The sequence below is a fragment of the Cucurbita moschata genome, unplaced genomic scaffold (assembly GCF_002738365.1).
Source record: "Cucurbita moschata cultivar Rifu unplaced genomic scaffold, Cmos_1.0 Cmo_Scf00027, whole genome shotgun sequence".
In the NCBI taxonomy this organism is placed as follows: domain Eukaryota; kingdom Viridiplantae; phylum Streptophyta; class Magnoliopsida; order Cucurbitales; family Cucurbitaceae; genus Cucurbita; species Cucurbita moschata.
The window spans coordinates 2,232,546-2,251,678 of NW_019268543.1; the positions used below are offsets into that span (position 1 = coordinate 2,232,546).

Sequence of the window (19,133 nt, forward strand, 5' to 3'; positions counted from 1 at the left end):
GGGGGGGGGGGGGGGGGGGGGGGGGGGGGGGGGGGGGGGGGGGGGGGGGGGGGGGGGGGGGGGGGGGGGGGGGGGGGGGGGGGGGGGGGGGGCGGATGCCTCCTAAAGAGTAACGGAGGTGTGCGAAGGTAGGCTCAAGCTAAGATTCTGCTCGTGAGCGTAATGGTATAAGCCTGCGGTTTATATCGTGATTATGTAGAATTGTAATTTCTTAAAAGAAACGCTCGAGAAAGGAAAATGCTTTCGTACGTGCACGTTACCTAGAGGGAACACTTTTTTTTTTTTTTTTCGTGGTGGTATGATTGTCAGACCCTCTCCTCATTTCGCCCATAAGTAGACGGGCTTTTTGCCCTTTATCATACAGAATTCAACTCGACGAAAAATCGATGAAAAAGTGGACAAGTATTGCTTTATTCTTAGCTAACACGGGTCCTATACACATTACTCGTTACACTTGGAAATGGGTTTCGCCCGAACCATTAGACCTGTTTCTTAATAATCACGGGATATAAATTCAAAGTACTTTTGCAACTTTCCTCCTACATTATCCAACGGTAAAAAAAAAAAAATGCCAACCACATTATGGCAGCTTCTCAATTTGAACAATTTCTTTTAGCTAAAAAACGCAAACGTTTCATAATTTCTCAAGAAAACTAAAAATATGAACAAGCTCGAGTTCGAGAATTGCAACCCTAACGCTCGTCTCTAATACTATCCACAGTTACTATACTGAAGGAAGATTAAGCTACACGTTCAGGAAAAGAAATGAGATCGAGATAGTTAAATGGATAAGTATATGATATATAATATACATCAAAACCATATTATATAATTTAATTATATAGTTTAAAAATGAAATGAGTGCTCCATTCTTTAATTTATTGGTAGTGGATTGATGGTTGATTATTAGCATTATATTCCCATAATATCTACTTTGATGGTTGCAAAACCTTCTTCTTGATATGATTTCTTTTATAAATGATATCAAAATTTTATTCCATTAAGAAGATAAGGAAATCAACATGTTTCATATGTTCAAACACATTAACTTAATACTAAATTACCAAATTTAATGCGATTTAGGTAATGATGGAGGCCCGGGAATATTAATCCATATCTTAAATATACGGTCTATAGCTCTAGATTCCCACTTATTTTAAACTTTTCATTGCTTCTCGATGTAAAAAATAAATCTTTGGCATCATCATTTGCAGTGTACTGGAATTGCATTAATTAATCGAAGTAGATTCTCTTGGACGTACGTACATTTTTGCTCATGACCCACTATTTTGTTTGATTAAAGTTTCGGGTTTTTTTTACTCAAGAATTTGATGTTTTGCACCGGACCCAGTACACTAAAGCTACGTTATTATCTAGTGTACGAGACGATATTATGAAAAGGGATGATTTATATACAATATAGCGGAATTGCATTCACTGATCAAAGTAGATTCTCTTCAACGTATGTATGTTTTTGCCCACGACCCACTATTTTGTTCGATTAAAGTTTAGGGTTTCTTTTAGTCAAGAATCTGATGTTTTGCACCCGACCCAGTACACTAAAACTACATTATTATCTAGTGTACGAGACGATATTATGAAAAGGGATGATTTATATACAATATATCGAAATTGCATTCACTGAATGAAGTGGATTCTCTTCAACGTACGTATGTTTTTGCCCATGACCCACTATTTTGTTCGGTTATAGTTTCGCGTTTCTTTTAGTCAAGAACTTGATGTTTTGCACCGGACCCAGTACACTAAAGCTTCGTTACTATCTAGTGTACGAGACGATATTATGAAAAGGGATGATTCCGATACAATATAGCGGAATTACATTCACTAATCAAAGTAAATTCTCTTCAACGTACATATATTTTTACCCATGACCCATCATTTTGTTCGATTATAGTTTCGTGTTTCTTTAGTCAATTTTGCCCACGACCCATCATTTTGTTTGATCATAGTTTCGCGTTTCTTTAGTCAAGAATCCAATATTTTGCACCAAGTCCCGTACATGAAAATTACGCTATTACTTTCTATAACGTGAGAGGATATTACGAAAAGGGATGATTCGAGTTATGTTATCTCATCAAAATCTTTATCGAGACCTGAAATTCGAATCTGAGATACGTAAAAAAAGCGGTGGAAAAAGTCGTATAAACCGAAAAGGACTAAAAGGGGAAGTGGGAGAATAGGTTGGAGTAAAGATGTGTATAAATAAATTGGGAATACTAAGAGAATCAAACAAGAAATGTGGGGTGCACAAAAAGGACTTCCACTTATGGGATGCACAAAAAGTGATGGTTTGGATATCCAAATATCATTTGCATCCAAGTTTTTACCAATTCAGCATAAAAGGTGTCTACCTTTTCTTCATTAACGTCTATATTTTTCACCGAACGGAAAAAGAGACGAACGTTTCGATTACTCTATATATGTATATATACGTATCTTTATATTTGTACGTTCGTGGAACTATACTTGAACTCGAGTTAGGTTAAATTACTCGTAAATTTGTAAAAATCGTATCTAAGGAGGGCACGAGCTATATTGGACGATTTAAAGTGAGATACTTAAAAAGTTAACCAATTGGGTAGTCACGATTGGACGTAGGTTTGTCATTTACGGGATTTAGGTCTCGAAATGGAGTATGACGTAACTGAAATTGTCTAGAAGGTAATCATTCGTTGTAGCTGTATATTTCATCCGACATTATGTAAATCAGAACGAGGAAGATTTTTAATATCTGTATAAATATGGAACGCTCGGGATATTATTTGTCGAGGGAATCGTTATACCATAATATTCTATGCCAAAAATAATAATTACTCTAAGAATCTAATTCCGCTTTAAATCGTTTGGGAATAGCTTCTAGCTCATCTGGGTACAACATATTTCATTCCTTCCCATCCATTCCCTTTTTTTTTTCTTTTTTTTATTAGCTCGTAAAAAATAATATTTTATTACGAATCAAAGAAAATTAATTAAGATATTGATAACGGAGTAAAAATTTTAAATCTCGACTCCAAAATGTGTAATATTATACTATAAAAAAATTAACTTTCACGGATAAGTATATTGATAATTTAAATAATTAAACGTGAAATATCATACTTCGAATGATTAGAGTTAACCCTCGTAAAATTATAACCGTACGACATTTTGTGACAAGGAGAAAAGTTTGGAGCAACTAAGGAATGAGAGACGATGAGTTGAATAAAAACACGTAAAAGTATAATCTTACAACTTGTCGAGCCAAATAGGAAAGTTTCAAGTAACTAAAGAAGGAAAGGCGATGACTTGACTAAACCCTCGTGAAATTATAACTATATGACTTGTCGGGTCAAAAAGGAAGCCCTCGTAAAATCATAACCCTACAACTTGTCGAGTCAAAAAGGAAGCTCTCGTAAAATTATAACCCTACAACTTGTCAAGCCAAAAAGGAAACCCTCGTAAAATTATAACTCTACAACTTGTCGGATCAAAATGGAAGCCCTCGTAAAATTATAACCCTACGACATGTCGGGTCAAAAAGAAAGCTCTCGTAAAATTATAACCCTATGACTTGTCGGGTAAAAAAGGAAGCCCTCGTAAAATTATAACACTACGACTTGTCAGGTAAAAAAGGAAGCCCTCGTAAAATTTTAACTCTACAATTTGTTGGGTCAAAAAGAAAGCTCTGGTAAGATTATAACCCTACTACACGTCGGGTCAAAAAGGAAGCCCTTGTAAAATTATAACCCTACGACTTGTCGGGTAAAAAAGGAAGCCCTCGTAAAATTATAACCCTACGACTTGTTAGGTCAAAAAGGAAGCCCCGTAAAATTATAACTCTACAACTTGTTGGGTCAAAAAGAAAGCTCTGGTAAGATTATAACCCTACTAGACGTCGGGTCAAAAAGGAAGCCCTCGTAAAATTATAACCCTACGACTTATCGGGTCAAAGAAGAAAGCTTCAAGTAGGTAAAGAATGAAACTAAACCCAAAAGCCATAACCAAGAAACATGCATGAACAAAAAAAACCCTAAAAATTTAATCTTCATTTTTAAGACACTTTTGAGATAGAGACAGAGAGAATAATAGCTAAAGGGTTCCTTTCTTTATACAAAAGCATAAGATTCCATTACGCATATCACCAACCACGTGGCCTTCCAAACTGACCCTAAAAACAAAACCCTAACCACTAACAACAAAACCAAACACAAAAGAAACTTCTATGCTTCCCCAAACCCCAAAAAAAAAAACACCAAAAAAAACCCTTTTTGTGAGCTCCCCACCGCCGCCGAACTGGTTGTCTCCGCCGGGGACAGCTCCAAAAGAGCAAAAAAAAAAAAAACAACCCTTTTAACAACATCTGCCACTTGCCGCCGCCGTCTTCTTCCTCTTCTTCATTCCTCTGCCAAACCAACCCTCCTCCCAATGGCTCTACAAACCAGAGGAGATTCCATTTCCAGAGAGAGTTTAAGGCACTCTGACAAATCTACGCCACCATTAGTGGCGGCTTCTTCAGAACACGCCACCCATTTGTAAGCTCGAAGCAGCTGAGCCAACCAGAGCTGCACGGTGGCTAAACCCATGGCCTTTCCCGGACAAACCCTTCGCCCTGCCCCAAATGGAGCCAACCTCAAATCACTCCCCATTACACTAATTTCCTCTTCCATGAACCGATTTGGCTCGAATTTCTCTGGCTCTAACCAAACCCTCTCGTTGTGGGTTATCGCCCACATGTTCACCATCGCCGTCGTCCCCGCCGGTATCACACGACCGCCGACATGAACGTCGGCGGTCGCTAGTCGAGCCCATGACAGAAGTGGCCCTGGTGGGTGCATTCTAAGACATTCTTTAACAATGGCTTGAAGATATGGAAGATTTTGGATGTCGGAATCTGTAATGGGTCGAGAGCTTTTGCCTATTAATGAATCGATTTCGTCTTGGGCTTTCATTTGGATTTCTGGGTGTTTTACCATTCGAGCTAAAATCCACTCCAGAAGTATCGCCACTGTGTCGGTCCCTCTAAAGATCATTTCCTGCGACAAAAAAAAAAAAAAGAGTAAGCTGCTCTGTTCTGTTCTGTTCTTGACAAAATCACCATTTGAGTGATTAAAGGCAGTGATTATGAACATAACGAGTAAGAACAAGAAAAGGGACATACCCAAAGAACAGCAATCATGTCGGAATCTGATAGCTTGTCATCATTCTCCAAATCAAGCAGAACATCGACAAAATCTCTGTTTTGTTCTTGTTCTTTCCTCTTTGTTCTATGTTCTTCAATGATTTTTCCGACAAATATATTGACCTTAGAAGCCAAAACTCTACACCTTTTCCTCACGCCTTGTAAATCCAAGAACCCCAAGAAGGGAAAATGGTCACTCCAATTGAATATCCCAAGAAGATCATACCCTTCCCTTACTAATTCCTCAAGCTCTGCCCCATTTCCTTCACCATTAAACTCATAACACTTACCAAAAACAGTCATCATTACGTTATTCAAAGACCCAAAATGAAGAATCTCTTTAACTCTCACTTCCCCTTTTAAAGCCATGGATTTCTCTATTTCCCTCATCATTTTAGCTCCAATTTCCCTCCTAAACCCTTCAAAACCAGCAATTCTCTTTGGATTAAACATGTAAGTAGCTGAAATTCTCCTCAAATTCCTCCAATACTCACCATAAGGAGCAAAACCCATTGCTCTGTGGAAGAGCAGCTCATAAGCGGACTCCTTTACAGGTCTATCAGCAAAGGATGGGCTGTTTAGAATCTCCTTTGCAATATCAGGATTGCTAGAAATGACGAACCTTGTAAGGCCAACGGAGAAGGCCATTAAAGGGTATGCTTTGAATCGATTGGCAAGGGCGGAGAGAGCTCTGTGAGGGGTTGAATGGGTGAAGACATGGAGTAATCCGATGAATGGGAGGCCGGAAGGGCCGGGAATGGCGGCGGAGGCGGTGGTTTTGGACTTGGAAATGGCCCAGGCGAGGCCGCCGGGGTGGAGGAGGAAGGCGAAAATGGAGACGAGAAGAAAGCTGAGAAGAAGAGCTTCGAAGCTTTGGGTAATGGAAATGGGGAAGTGGAGAAGGAGGGCGTTGAGAGCTTGTGATGACATCGTGGTTTGGCGCCAAAACAGGGGACGGTGTGGAAGGGGAAGAGACGGGAGGGAAAGTGTATGGGAGACAGAGATTAAATAGGAAGCGGGAGAGTGTTTTTTTTAACCATGGTTAGAAAAATAATTAACCGTGGTTAAAACTATTGGGTGTTTTAGGATTTAGGTTTTTTCTTTTTTATTTATTTATCCCGACTCATTCCCGATCCCCGTTTATATTTAATAAGTTCTTAAACTTGTATACATTATATCGAGTTTAATAAATTTTAAATTTTTAATAATTTATTTTGGAATTAAATTGTTAAGATTAGTCGCTTTGAGACCAAGACACAAAAACATAATTTTATATCAAATTCAATAAATTTTAAATTTTAATAATTTCTTTGGTAAAGATTAGTAGCTCGAGACCAAGACACAAAAACATAGTCAAAACAAGACAAGAGACAAGTAACGCGCGCACACGACCACAAAACAAAGAAAAAAAACACAAAAATAAAAAATAAAATGAATAAATTCCAAGATAAAGAAAGATCGAGAGTCGACATCCACAAATAAATTTTACATTACACGTACGAATATATTTAATATTTAAAAATATTTTTTCGTCAGTAATATATTAGAAACAAATTCAAAAGTTTATGTATCTATGAATCAAAGTTTTCGAAGGTTTTAAGACTAAGACTGCGAACAGTGAATTTAAATGAGAAAAATTTATATTTTGAGTGTTCGGGTTTAAAATTATTTTATTTTATTTTATTTCTCTCTTATATTCAACGATACAAAATAACGACCACAACCACAATAGTACAACCTCCTCGAATAATTTATCGGGCACATCAAGACGGGAATCATAGATGAGGTGGAATGGTTCGGGTTAAAATCGAATTCGGATTCGGATTCGGATTCGGGGTGGCCCACCCACTAGTCATGTCCACCTTGATTTTAAAAAAGTGTTTTCTGGTTGTGGGTCAGAGGGCAATTCCGGGAATACAACTATCTCCATCTGCACACGTCAGCCAATTCAGGTGTTTTTTTTTTTTTTTTTAATTTATTTTTCTACAAATTAATACTTTAATAAATAAAAATGTGAAATTTTTTTTTTAAAACATTTGGGTCTTTATTAGGTTAAATTATAATTTTAATTTTATTAGTAAAATTATATCTAATAAGCTATAAAAAATTAAAAATTATATAATGAAAATTTGAGTTTGTATAATAAATTTATATTCTATTATTTACTAATAAATGTATATTTTTAGTTTAAATAATGAAATTAAGGTTAGTTTAATTAATTTTAAAAAGTGGGCGTTTCTATTCTTGTTAATGTAAATTTTTTTTATTATAGTAAAAAAAAATGAGATAAAAACAAGAATAAAAGGACTATGGCACTTTTTAATTGCGCCATGACTAAAATTAATAAAAGATGAAAATTTATCGACAATAAATAAACGCTTTGAAGGTACGAGAATCAAAACGAACCAAATTCGAAAGTATAAAAACAAAAATAGTATCAAAATCTTGTATTTTAGTCCTCAAAAGATTATAACTTAGTGTACTCTTGACCTCTCGACGAGAGAGATAACAATAATTTAGAGATGTCGATGGTCATGTTTTAAATTATCACAAAACTTGAAAAGTTTGAAGTTATAGATTCTTATATATTTAACTAAGATTTTTCAACACGAAACCCGTTTCTCTCTTTTCGTTTTCAACTACAAATAGACCAAAAAACGGTAAGTGATCTTAGCAAATACTTAATATCTCAAACAGTCAGCTCCTAGATATTTAATATCTAGACAAACACCAGATGCAGATATTTATTATTACTTAAATTTCATATATTTAGATCTCAAATATTTAGTATCTATATTCACGAGCCAATAAGACACAAAACTAAACATTTTAAAATCATATGAAGTATCGAATTAGACATAAAATTAAAAGTTTAATAATTAATTAAAATATTTTTAAAATAAAAAAAAAAAAACTAAAATTGAAATTGAGTTATATATATATTATAAATTATTGGGAGAGGGGTTTGAGTGTTGGCGCTTCCAAACAGTGTGGGGGGGAAGATGGCAGGGGTCACGAGTGTACTAATTTTAATCAGAGATTGATTCACCAGATCTTTATTTCCTTTTTTTTTTTGAACGACAAGATAATATTTATATTATATTATATATTTTTTCTTGTTTTTTCTTTTTTTCTTTTTTTCAGAATATAATATAATGTGGGTTTTATGCTTACATTTTTTGGATTTAATGGAATCTCATTTTATACCCTACAGATATTGAATGAATAGTTTGTCTCTTTATATCTTTATTTATTATTATTATTATTATTATTTGCATTTTAGTCCCTGATTGCAATTTTTCTTTCTTTTTTGGCGAACTAACATTTGCTTAAAACCCCCCATAGTTTGGGTATTTTTTATTTCAGCTTTTCTCTTTTCCTAATGGGAAAGAGGGATTGGCATGCAAGAGAAATATCTTTTTTATAAAGGGAGATGTTGAATTTGTTGTTCTTTTGTAAGAAAATTCTTTAAATTTTATAGCGTAAGTATTCATAAAGTGTGTCTCGATTCTAGAATATTTATTTCGAGATAACATTTGGGATTTTGTAAGATTGTTCGTCAATAAAAACAAATATATTTTTCTCCATAAAATGCACCTTATTCTAGTTTTCTTTACTATTTTTAGATACGTTTCTAAGCTTAAAATCAAAATATAAAATAAAAAAATAAAAAAAGTAATTAAAAGCTATCATTAAATTGATTTTTAACATAAATTTTAACGATATTAAATTAAAAATTATAGTAAAGATTTGACACTTATTTTAAAATTTCATATAACAAGAAATAAAAATGGTTATGAAACCAAACAAAAGAAAAGAAGAAGAAATAAAAATCAATTAACAAACACAATTCCATTTTTCTTTTTAAAAATTTAAAAATTTAAAAATAAACCAAAAATAAAATAGTCATCGAGTGAGCTAACAGTGTAAGCCTTGCTCTGTTCTTTTTACCATCTTACAGATTTGTACTAAACAGCCCTAAAGGTCATTTCACAAATTTGTCAGTTATTTATCATTCATTGAAACCTACATGCATTATTTTGCTATGAAATGAAAAAATGTACCCTACAAAAAACAATACAAATGAACACACAAAGACTTCAAAACAGTAGAGCTTTTCCAAGATCTTTCAAAAGTTTTTGTCTTTAAAGTTATTTAACTTCAAGCCGGACTTAGACTTTCTCTCAAGATTTTAAAACATGTCGGGAGAGTTTTCACACCCCTTGCAAGAAATATTTTGTCACCTCTCTAACTAATGTGAGATCTCAGAGTTCACCTATAAAAGGTTTGGACGTTACAAATTGAGACCTTGAATATGACTGTTACAAATAATCACATCATTCTAAATCACTATTTCTATCTCATATTCTAACGAGCCCAAATACAGTTTTAAAGTGTTTCATAAAATGGACGAAAACAGCCTTATCTCAAAAGAGGCAAAATTTAAAGAGAGAAGGAAAAGAGGTAAGAAACATTTAGGGGAAAGGAAAAATATATATAAATTTACCCAAAACCTGGTCAAGTATACCAATTTGCTATCTTTGAAGCTTAATTTTATCATCAAACTAAACTAAACACAAAGCTTCGCCAAAATTTAATTTTGGCTCAATTCACTCACCTATTTCAACAAAATAACACATGGAAGAAAGGGTAAAATCTTCCTAAACTTGTATAAAATTTATCGAAATTAATGCACAAAACCAAAACATTAAATAACTCCGACAACTCATGAACAATCAGTTTCAATGATGAAATATATGGTAAAAAGCTACAACGAAACGAATCGAAACCCTAAATTTTGCAATTTAACTATTCTCACAAAAACAATAGTATATATCTATTATTATATAGAATATTAAACTACCAACAAATTCCGCTAACAGTTAACAAGATCAATAAATTACCAACAAGGTCAGCCAACACTTAACGAAATCAAAGATCAATCAATGTTCCAGGGAAAATTAGATATACCAAGTCTAGAGGAAGAAAAATATGCTGAAACATTCATAAAAAAAGAAACCCACTGTTTGTTTAAGGTAATAAACTACCAACAAATCTCAAACTGAAGAACTTGTAAATATAACCCTAACAATATAGTATAAGAATAAGATTTATGAAAATAAAACACAAAGGTGTGGGATGGTGGAGTGTGATAATGGTGAGGGCTGTGTTCCCACTTCCCATATCATTAGAGGCCAGACAGCTGAAACCCTAGAAGGAGAGGGGGAGGAATTGGTATGGACAGGTCAGGTTCAGAATTCAGAGTGAAAAAGTAAATTTTTTCTGTGGATTTTGTACGGTACAGTGAAAAATAAATACAGTGGGCAGTGTGGCAACATTTACATTACTGGCACACACAATGCCCATAACGGCGCCGCCCCAACTTGCCTGTCTCACTCTCAGAATCCGAACACCCCCCTCTTTCTATTCAGTCTTCCCCACCGCTCACTTTATTCAATTTTTACCCAGCTTTTTTACTCCCATAATCTACCCTTTTCTCTCTTCCCATACTGTATCATCCCATTTAGACATGGATCTCAGAGATCCATCCTATATTGTAGGTGTCAATTTAATCAAATAAATGCTTTATCATCAAACACTGCCACTAAATCTGACTTTCTCCCCCCCAAATTGATTTTATCATAAAATCTTTTCAACTTTTGTTCCTTCCAGTTAATATACTTCCAAAATATATATTTGGTACTTCAAAAAATAAAATGAAAGGACCTATGCAGGGACCAAAACAAACATTTAGAAAATAAAATGACAAATGAACCAAATGTGACAATATAAGATCAAAATGAATGATTTAAAAGAACATAAACTAAAATAATATTTAAAATTAATTATAATACGTTGAAAAGTAACTTATAGAAGGGGATGTACTACAGTGAGGTGGGCCATTTTTTTAGGGAAGGTTGTTCAAAGCGGGAGGGAGAGGGAGAGAGAAGAAACCTTGCCATTAAGGAAGGTTGTTAAGGAGACAGAGATAAAGAAACCTTTCTAAATATCTACTCCCTCCGTTCATATTTCTAGACTTTATTGTAATCGTGAAAATCTCCTAAGACAGATATACTAATCACCTATTTGTTAGGGGTTGTCTATTCCAATTTGGATATTTTAATTAAATCTGCCGAGAGACTTTTATTTTATTTTATTTCATTAAAAATAGCCACTAACTTAGGACTAAAATAAACTTTAAAATTAAATTTTTTAAAGAATACAGCTCAAATTTTAAAAGTTAACCTAAATGAAACAAATTTGACTCTACATTCCTTTTTAAAGGAAAGAGAGATTCTATTATATGAAATTTTTAATTACCAAGGGTAGAAGAACACAAACTTCTACTCATGCAAGCTTGAAGTTAAATTTTTAAATTTAAACTTTGTGGGTGCGATAATTAGGGTCACTATAGTTCATTAATGAATTACCATTTTATCCCATCTTCTTCCTATAGTTCAATAGAATGTTTATCAAATTATAACTAGTGAAATCATAGGTTGTGCCATACTTTTCAATCTCAACTTTTCAACCAGATATTTTTAAGAAATAACAAAATTAGTTTACGTTGAAAGAAACCAATTTGGGTTGTAATATAGAGTAAATACTCATTACTGCAAATATTCTCTACATTTTGCGCTAACAATCAAGATACAGAACTCGATCCTATGGTCAATAATGCACAAGCCTACCGAATAAAATTGCTCAATGAAATATGTATGACAAAGCAGATTGTCTAAAATTAATAACGGCTGTTGGTTACATACCTTATCAGGAGATTATTCTGATGACAACCATGAACGAAGCCAGCATCAAGATGGATAGAGATGGCTCCTATGACCATACTTCCCTATGGATTATCAATCAGACCTATGGTTAGTCAAGATTTAAGACCTAAAACAGTTCAGTCACGCAAATAATTGAATTGCAAATGCCTAGTAGAAGAAAGGTAATCATGCAATGGGCGATTTGAAATATCTTTCTAAGTACTTTAAAAACTGTTTTTAAGTGTACAAAAAAAACAGTTTTTAAACACTTACAAAGTCATTCCAAACCGCCACTTGCAAGTAAATAAGAAAATAAGAGGTGAGTTCTGGTTGATTTTACACCTTCATCGTACTTGTCAAGCAAAACGTTAACTTTGGGGAGGAGGTAAAGGAATTATTCCCCACTTCGCCCGCATTTCGTCCAAATCCTCGTGGAAGTGCCGCTCATAATATATGCACATGAGATCTGTGCACTGCATGCCAGCACGGATAGCCCAAGGGAAGTAGTGCTGGAAGAATAATTTTCTCTGTCTGTCATTGAATCTAGCTGTGCCTCCCAAAACAGACAGCATGCACATTGGAAGGTGCATTTGCTCAAATTCAATAACCTTCAATGCTGACTCGCCAATCAAGTTTGTGGGAAGACCAAACAAGGTGTGCCAGAAGTCATGAACCTCACGAGCTCGCATGGCAACATACTTGAGTTCATCAGTATCCATGAATCGAACAGGAGGTCGGTCATCTGGAGAAAAGTTCCTGGAACCCATAAAATTAGCATATGCAGCACCAAATGTGTTGGATGGAAGGTCCCATGCATGACCAACTTCTGATGATAATACACGAGGTCGCTCCAACAACACTGCCTGAACAAGAAATTTCTGTCATTTCATATTTTGAGTTCAACAATATAGGGTGAAGGATCTGATTCCTTTGTCGATGATATATGCCTTAACCAATTAAACTATGCTTAAGTTTTATATTCAAATGAATGATCTAAAAATGAATTTCACGAGAGTCAAGTTATCCAACAAGTGAGAAATATATTTAGCAAGCAGAAACTGGGAACATCTTGAAGTTTATTTGGGACAAATGACATTAACAGAAAGAAAAGAACCGAGTTAAAATGACAAAGACACCTCAAAGTAAATTTAAAATTTATGATGGCTTCCATGATAGCCAACTGGAAAAAAATGAAATGGTTAAACTGGGGCAGATCAGGGAATAAACGAAACTAAAACATTCATTTCAAAGGTTAAATCGAGGGGTTCCAACTTAGTTGCATTGCCCAATTGTAACCAAAACTGAAAAAGTAAATACACTTTGATTTTGTTTTTGTCGTAGTATATTTTAAAAGTTCAAATGCTCCAAATCCTATGTTCTGGCGCATTTCCGACACTAGCACTTTGGTTCCGCTAGTGTTTCATGTTTGTATTTCCAAGGGAGGAAAGGACGCCCTGATGGGGAGGGGGAGGATGGAATACATGAACACAACTCAGCCAATCACAAGACCCCATAGGAATACACAAGCAAATCAACCCAATACATGTCCCAATTCGTTCTCAAATATGAATTTGATAAAGCAAATAACCTATGTTGTTTCTGGAGAATTCAAATAAAAGTAGTTCCAAAATTTATACACGATAACCATTCTATTCCAAGATAAAGAGGTAGCTTTTTTTTATTTGGTATTCTTCATCATCATTAAGTTCATCATTCAATCCTTGTGAATACCCTTGCAAATGATGAAAAGATGTGAAACATGGAAACATGGAAACATGAAACATAAGATTACTTGATTAAAAACTTACTCTGCCTTCAGCACTTTTTTTCATCCTTTCAAGGACCCTTTCAAAAGCAGGCTTTCCAGTTGTTTCCCCAAGAGCTGCTATTAGATCTGCTCGTCGTGGATCTAGCAAGGCACCTACTGCTGAACCAAGTGCAACTGCTGCTTGCTGCCATCTATTGAGCTGGATATGTGCACCACCTACCATTTCCGATAGTACTTTCTTCTGTTGGGTGGTGCATATGTGCGGGGGGAGGTGCACAATAAAATTCAATCAAATGTAGAATACCGACTTTAAGAAACTAAGCAATTTGCAATGATAAAGACAGAAAAAATTTCCCCATCATTAAAGACCATAAAATGTAATTTACTCGGATAAATCCAACTCACAAACAATGCCTTCAAGAATTGGCTAATTTCCTCCGTCCAAAGTTCTTCAACAATGAAAATACAACACCCAGTACCAAATATTAGGTAATAGAGGCTAGCGAGATAGAAGAGACCACATCTTTAGTCAAGAAAGAATGAATAAATGATGAAAAGAGAAGCAATAGCCTTTAAAATAATTTGGCTCTTTAGAGAGCATTTCTCTTGATACTTCTTATTCAAAAATCTCAAAACTACATGACATGTAAAAGATATTTATCGCAGAAGTGGCAGAAAAAAGTGTGTAATATGTAGAGAGGAGTGGGATCTTAGAGAGAACTAGGGAATGTTGCCATCAATAAACTCGGACATTATATGCAAATGGTCATAGAACATAAGCATTCAGACGTATTCTGTAGGAAAGTTAACCAGATCACAACCTTGCTTCTCTACGTATAATGGAATACTCTCGGGAGAACACTAAAAGATAACTTAGACAAACTACAGGCTGTCTGATTTCAATAGACTCCATCAAATACAATAAAACACCATCTTAAAACAGATGAAAGAAAATCATCTGCAGAAATACATTGCAACTACCTCATCAGCGACATCATAGCATCTCGTAGTTTATCTTTGCAACAAAACAACAAACTAATAACATAAGTGTAGAACATTTTCCTATAGAGAGAACTCAACCATGTTCGCAATTGATCTGTTATAGGTAAATTGTATAGGATTTCTCAGATTGTAAGAGTAAATTATTCATTATTAGGTACGCGAATACCAACTGCAGAAATACTTTGCTCCTACCTCAAAACACCAGATATTTCCCCCTAAATCAGAAAGGAAATCGAAGTTCAATTAAGAAAGCTAATGATATCAGAATCCGGCATAAATCCACCGCGGAGAATTGCCAAACAAAGGCCGCAAAACATTCAACCAAACCTAAATCAACTAGAAAAACCGAGTTAAATCGAAGGATAGGACAAGTAATCAGGTGATTAACTCGGTTGAGCACGCAACACCAAATCTTACTAACACGTTCAATTTTCATGCTATTGCAAGCACATACGAGAAATTTCAGAACGAGACGCTAATTCAACAGTAATAATTGAGAATACTATCAACCGATAAAACATCGTTATTGAGCTAAAACACTAGAGGATGAACTGCGACCAAAATTTACATTTCACAATACGAAACGAATTGAACTGAAACAAAACGTGATTGATTACCTTTATTGAAAGCAATTCTTCAGATGAGATTCAATTAAAGCGCAAAGAAACGGAAAGCGGACGTTCCTGACCAAGATTGATAGCGTTAAAGAAGGAAGCAAAAATGATTCTACGAGAATCGGAGAGTGCGATTCCTAGAACGAACGAACGAACGAACGAAAGCCAGCGACGAAGAAGCGGGAAGGCATTAATAGACCGTACAACGTACCATTTTCACTTAAATATATAGCTAAATTACCTTCGTGCCCCTGACTGTACGCGCGCAACATCTGAAATCGGGATTGGCCCATGGGCTTTTAAGATGGGCCCATAACGCAACTCATGGGCTTTTTATCCTCTTAACAAACAAAAATAGTAATTTTCTTCTTAATTTTTTTAACGTATTCATTTCAAATACAAATTTAAAAAATAATTTATATTTTAAATATTATTTTATAGATAAAATATAATATAATATAATGTTCGAAAAATAAAAAATATAATTAATATTTGCCTAAAATAAATATATATATATTTATATATAACCAGTGAGGTGGGTTAGGATGGAATTTGAGCAAATTAGAGAATATAAAATATAGTCACAGCCTCAGCAAAAGACGAACAATAAACATAGTTTTGTTTAGTTCAACTGATTTCAGACAATATCGGTTTCTTATCTACTAAACCATACTTAAACTGACGAACTTAACCGTAGTTAAAGTAAGACATTTGAATCCCGAACCCCACTATATAAGAAAATTAATTACCCAAAAGTAAAAACAATGAGTGGAGAAGACATGATCATTATTTACACACCTTTTAACCTCTTTATTTTCTTTGGAAATAAAAGATAAAAATTAAAAATTACTAATAAATAAACTTTTTTTTAATAAAGGTTTGAATTAATTGGCCGCAAATCAAGGCCCAATAACACGTACAATTGCCTCCCTCGATTCCCCTTCTTTATTTCCGAGTCCGAATAGAAACAAAAAAAGAGAATGATTTTTTAATTTAATTTAATATGTCGGCATTTAAATAAATAAATAAATTTATTATTATTATTATTATTATTATATAAGCATACCCTTCTTTCCTTTTGGTCCCTCCACTTCCTTTAAATTACACAAGTTCATGATTATAACGACTTTTTCCTCTCCACATCCCCATGGTAATTCAAAACCATAGCCTTTTACAACCATATTCAACTCCTTTTTCTTTATTTCATTAAAATATATTTTTTCATTTATATACTTCAAATTTAATTAAATTACAAATTTAGTCCTTCAAATTTAATTAAATTACAAATTTAGTCTCTAAAATTTAACGTGGTATTAGTAATTTATAAATTTTTTAATTTTTTAATTTTTTTTAATTTAATATATTTCTGATTTATTATTTGAGATTTTATAAACCTTACTCTAAAAGCATGAAAATATTAAAATTTAGGAACTTGTTAAAAATATAGTTGAAACTTTAGCGACTTTATTGAATATTTTTTAAATTTTAAATATTAGATAGGTTCGAATAATTATAGTTACTAATTAAATATTGAATTAAAATGATTCGTTTAAAAACATGTTTTACGGTATAAAATTTATTTATAATACATTATATCATATTTCTTTTAATTTTTTTCTAAAATGGGTGAGTTCATAATATGAAATAATATATTTATCAAATTTTTTTAATCAATTATAACGAATTTTACGTTTTAAAATTAAAAAATGGGAGTTAAAATCTAAAGAAATGGTAATTTTTTTATTCATTTTGACCCTTCATTTTTTAAAAATGACAGATTTAGTCTATTACTTTTCATTTTTAAGGGATAAAATATTTATCTTTCAAAAGTAAAAAGATTAAAATAAAAATATATGGAAGTAAAAAATTATATTATATAGTTTTAATATAAAAAATATAAATTATGGAAGGAAAATAATTGTTTCTGCCAGCTTTGTTAGTCCAATAATTGGATTTTTGTAGCTTTTGGTGTAATTATTTTCATGTGTATTCAATAATTAAATTGGATATTATGAATGAATGTCCCACTTAATGACCTTCATTATCCCTAATTTTCTATTGGACGATTAAATTTATTTTATTTAATAAATATAAGTAAATAAATACATTTAAATCGAAGATATATTTCTATGTTTGGGTTAATCAAAACTTTGGAGTAAAATCAATCACTTAGTTATATTATATGATTTTATAATAATTATTATTTTTATAGTATGAATTCAAATTATATTATATAGTTTTAATATGTAGCCTTCCTTTTTGGGTAGATAGGCATCATATGGCTAAGATGAAAAGTAGTTAAGCTTTTTAAATTATATTAATGTGGTGATTAAGAGGAGCCTCTAATCTTCATTAATGAATTTAATTATTATAATTTAAATTTAAAATTATTTTTAATACTCGATATATTCTCGAGACCTTTAATAATTTATGTTTTTTTTTAATATTTTTCGAGGTGCTGAACAAAAACATGTTTTTCTTTTGAAAGCTTCAACGGTTATACGGTTATATGTTTTGAAAGGTGACATGTTTGAGGTAACAATTCTAAACCGACTCTAATTTAGAAGTCGGGTCATTGCAGTAATTATTTGTGTTTTAAGGTTAAAAACAAAGTTAAAAAAGTGAAATTATATAATTTTGTACGGGATTACTTTTGTAATTATTTGTGTTTAAGGTTAAAAAAAGTAAATAAAATATAAAATAAATGAAATTATATAATTTTGTACGGAATTACATTTTTCTATGCATATGCTTTTGTGTTGGATTTCATAATTCCAATAATAACTTTTTGGACCATAAAAATTGGATAATTAAATATATTTTTAATCCATGAAAAAAGGTTATCTCATTTCATTTTATTTTTTAATTTAATTTTTTTAATATATTTTAAAAAAAAAAATCATAGTATTTTTATTTAATTATTTAGAGTAAACAAAACATAATATGTTATTTAAAATATAATATTACACAAATTAAGCTTTAATCTAAGATTATAATAATCATACTAAATATTAAGAATGGATGGTAAAATTAAAAAAAAAAAAAAAAAACTTCAAATTCTCGGTTTATTACACGAATTTCAAGTTAAATTTGTATAGTAAAAAATGAGCATATCCGTAACAGCTCAAGTCATCGCTAGTAGATATTATTCGTTTTAGCTCGTTACTTATTATCGTCACTCTAATGATTTTAAAACATGTCTGTTATGAAGAAGTTTTCACACTTTTCTAAGAAATGTTTCGTTCCCCTCTCCAACCAATGTGGAATCTCACAATCCACCCTCTTAAAGGACTAACATCCTCACTCGTACCGATGACTGGCTCTGATATTATTTGTACCAGCTCAAGCTCACCGTTAGTAGATATTGTCTGCTTTAGCCCTACGTATCGTCCTTATATAAGGAACTTTTTACTCCTCTCTCCTACAGATGTGGAATCTCATGATACTCGAGCGGTAATTGATAAGTATTCTTTTTCTCGAGATTGGTGGCTCGGGTGGCCCACATTTTTATTAATTTGATTTGAGATGTCCCACAAATTTAAAGTTAAAAATAAAAATGTATGGTGTGACTCGTGAGTAGAGGGACAAAAGGTCCAAAAGACTAAGATTTGTGGTGCTAGTAGAGAGACAATAGCATAAGATTATAGCCCACACTTTAATCTTTTAATTTATACATTTGATTTTCAAATATATTTTACTTATGTTGTAGACTAGATTCTTTCCCCACATTGTCTTTTTCAAAAGCGTTTTCCATAGAGCTGGTACGACTCCCGAACTCTCTATAGGTGAAAAATCAATCCTTT

General features: G+C 33.0%; 2 protein-coding genes and 1 long non-coding RNA gene across 3 annotated transcripts; all 3 read right to left on the minus strand.

The window, feature by feature from the left end:
* Positions 1 to 4,071: 4,071 nt before the first annotated feature.
* Positions 4,072 to 6,173, minus strand: LOC111462902 (cytochrome P450 78A5). The gene is made up of 2 exons (XM_023106711.1): positions 5,159 to 6,173; positions 4,072 to 5,033 (listed from the first exon to the last, which is right to left on the minus strand). The coding sequence occupies exons 1-2, from the start codon at positions 6,107 to 6,109 to the stop codon at positions 4,395 to 4,397; spliced, it is 1,590 nt and encodes a 529-aa protein (XP_022962479.1). The 5' UTR covers positions 6,110 to 6,173; the 3' UTR covers positions 4,072 to 4,394.
* Positions 6,174 to 9,093: 2,920 nt separating this feature from the next.
* LOC111462983 lies at positions 9,094 to 9,396 on the minus strand. Its single transcript, XR_002713802.1, has 2 exons — positions 9,358 to 9,396; positions 9,094 to 9,322 (listed from the first exon to the last, which is right to left on the minus strand). It is a non-coding gene; the product is annotated as an uncharacterized LOC111462983 (long non-coding RNA).
* A 2,351-nt stretch (positions 9,397 to 11,747) lies between these two features.
* LOC111462982 (ubiquinone biosynthesis protein COQ4 homolog, mitochondrial-like) lies at positions 11,748 to 15,511 on the minus strand. The gene is made up of 4 exons (XM_023106812.1): positions 15,334 to 15,511; positions 13,755 to 13,955; positions 12,289 to 12,809; positions 11,748 to 12,029 (listed from the first exon to the last, which is right to left on the minus strand). Exons 2-3 carry the CDS (start codon positions 13,935 to 13,937, stop codon positions 12,315 to 12,317), a joined length of 678 nt encoding a protein of 225 aa, XP_022962580.1. The 5' UTR covers positions 13,938 to 13,955; positions 15,334 to 15,511; the 3' UTR covers positions 11,748 to 12,029; positions 12,289 to 12,314.
* Between the last annotated feature and the right edge of the window lie 3,622 nt (positions 15,512 to 19,133).

Bases quoted from the DNA above. Each gene is read 5' to 3' on its own strand.
- LOC111462902 (XM_023106711.1), bottom strand. From the start codon at position 6,109: ATGTCATCACAAGCTCTCAACGCCCTCCTTCTCCACTTCCCCATTTCC. The intron at 5,034-5,158 runs GTATGTCCCTTT...TTTTTGTCGCAG, and splicing joins ACATGATTGCTGTTCTTTGG to GAAATGATCTTTAGAGGGAC.
- LOC111462982 (XM_023106812.1), bottom strand. From the start codon at position 13,937: ATGGTAGGTGGTGCACATATCCAGCTCAATAGATGGCAGCAAGCAGCA. The intron at 12,810-13,754 runs GTAAGTTTTTAA...TTTCTTGTTCAG, and splicing joins AAAAAAGTGCTGAAGGCAGA to GCAGTGTTGTTGGAGCGACC.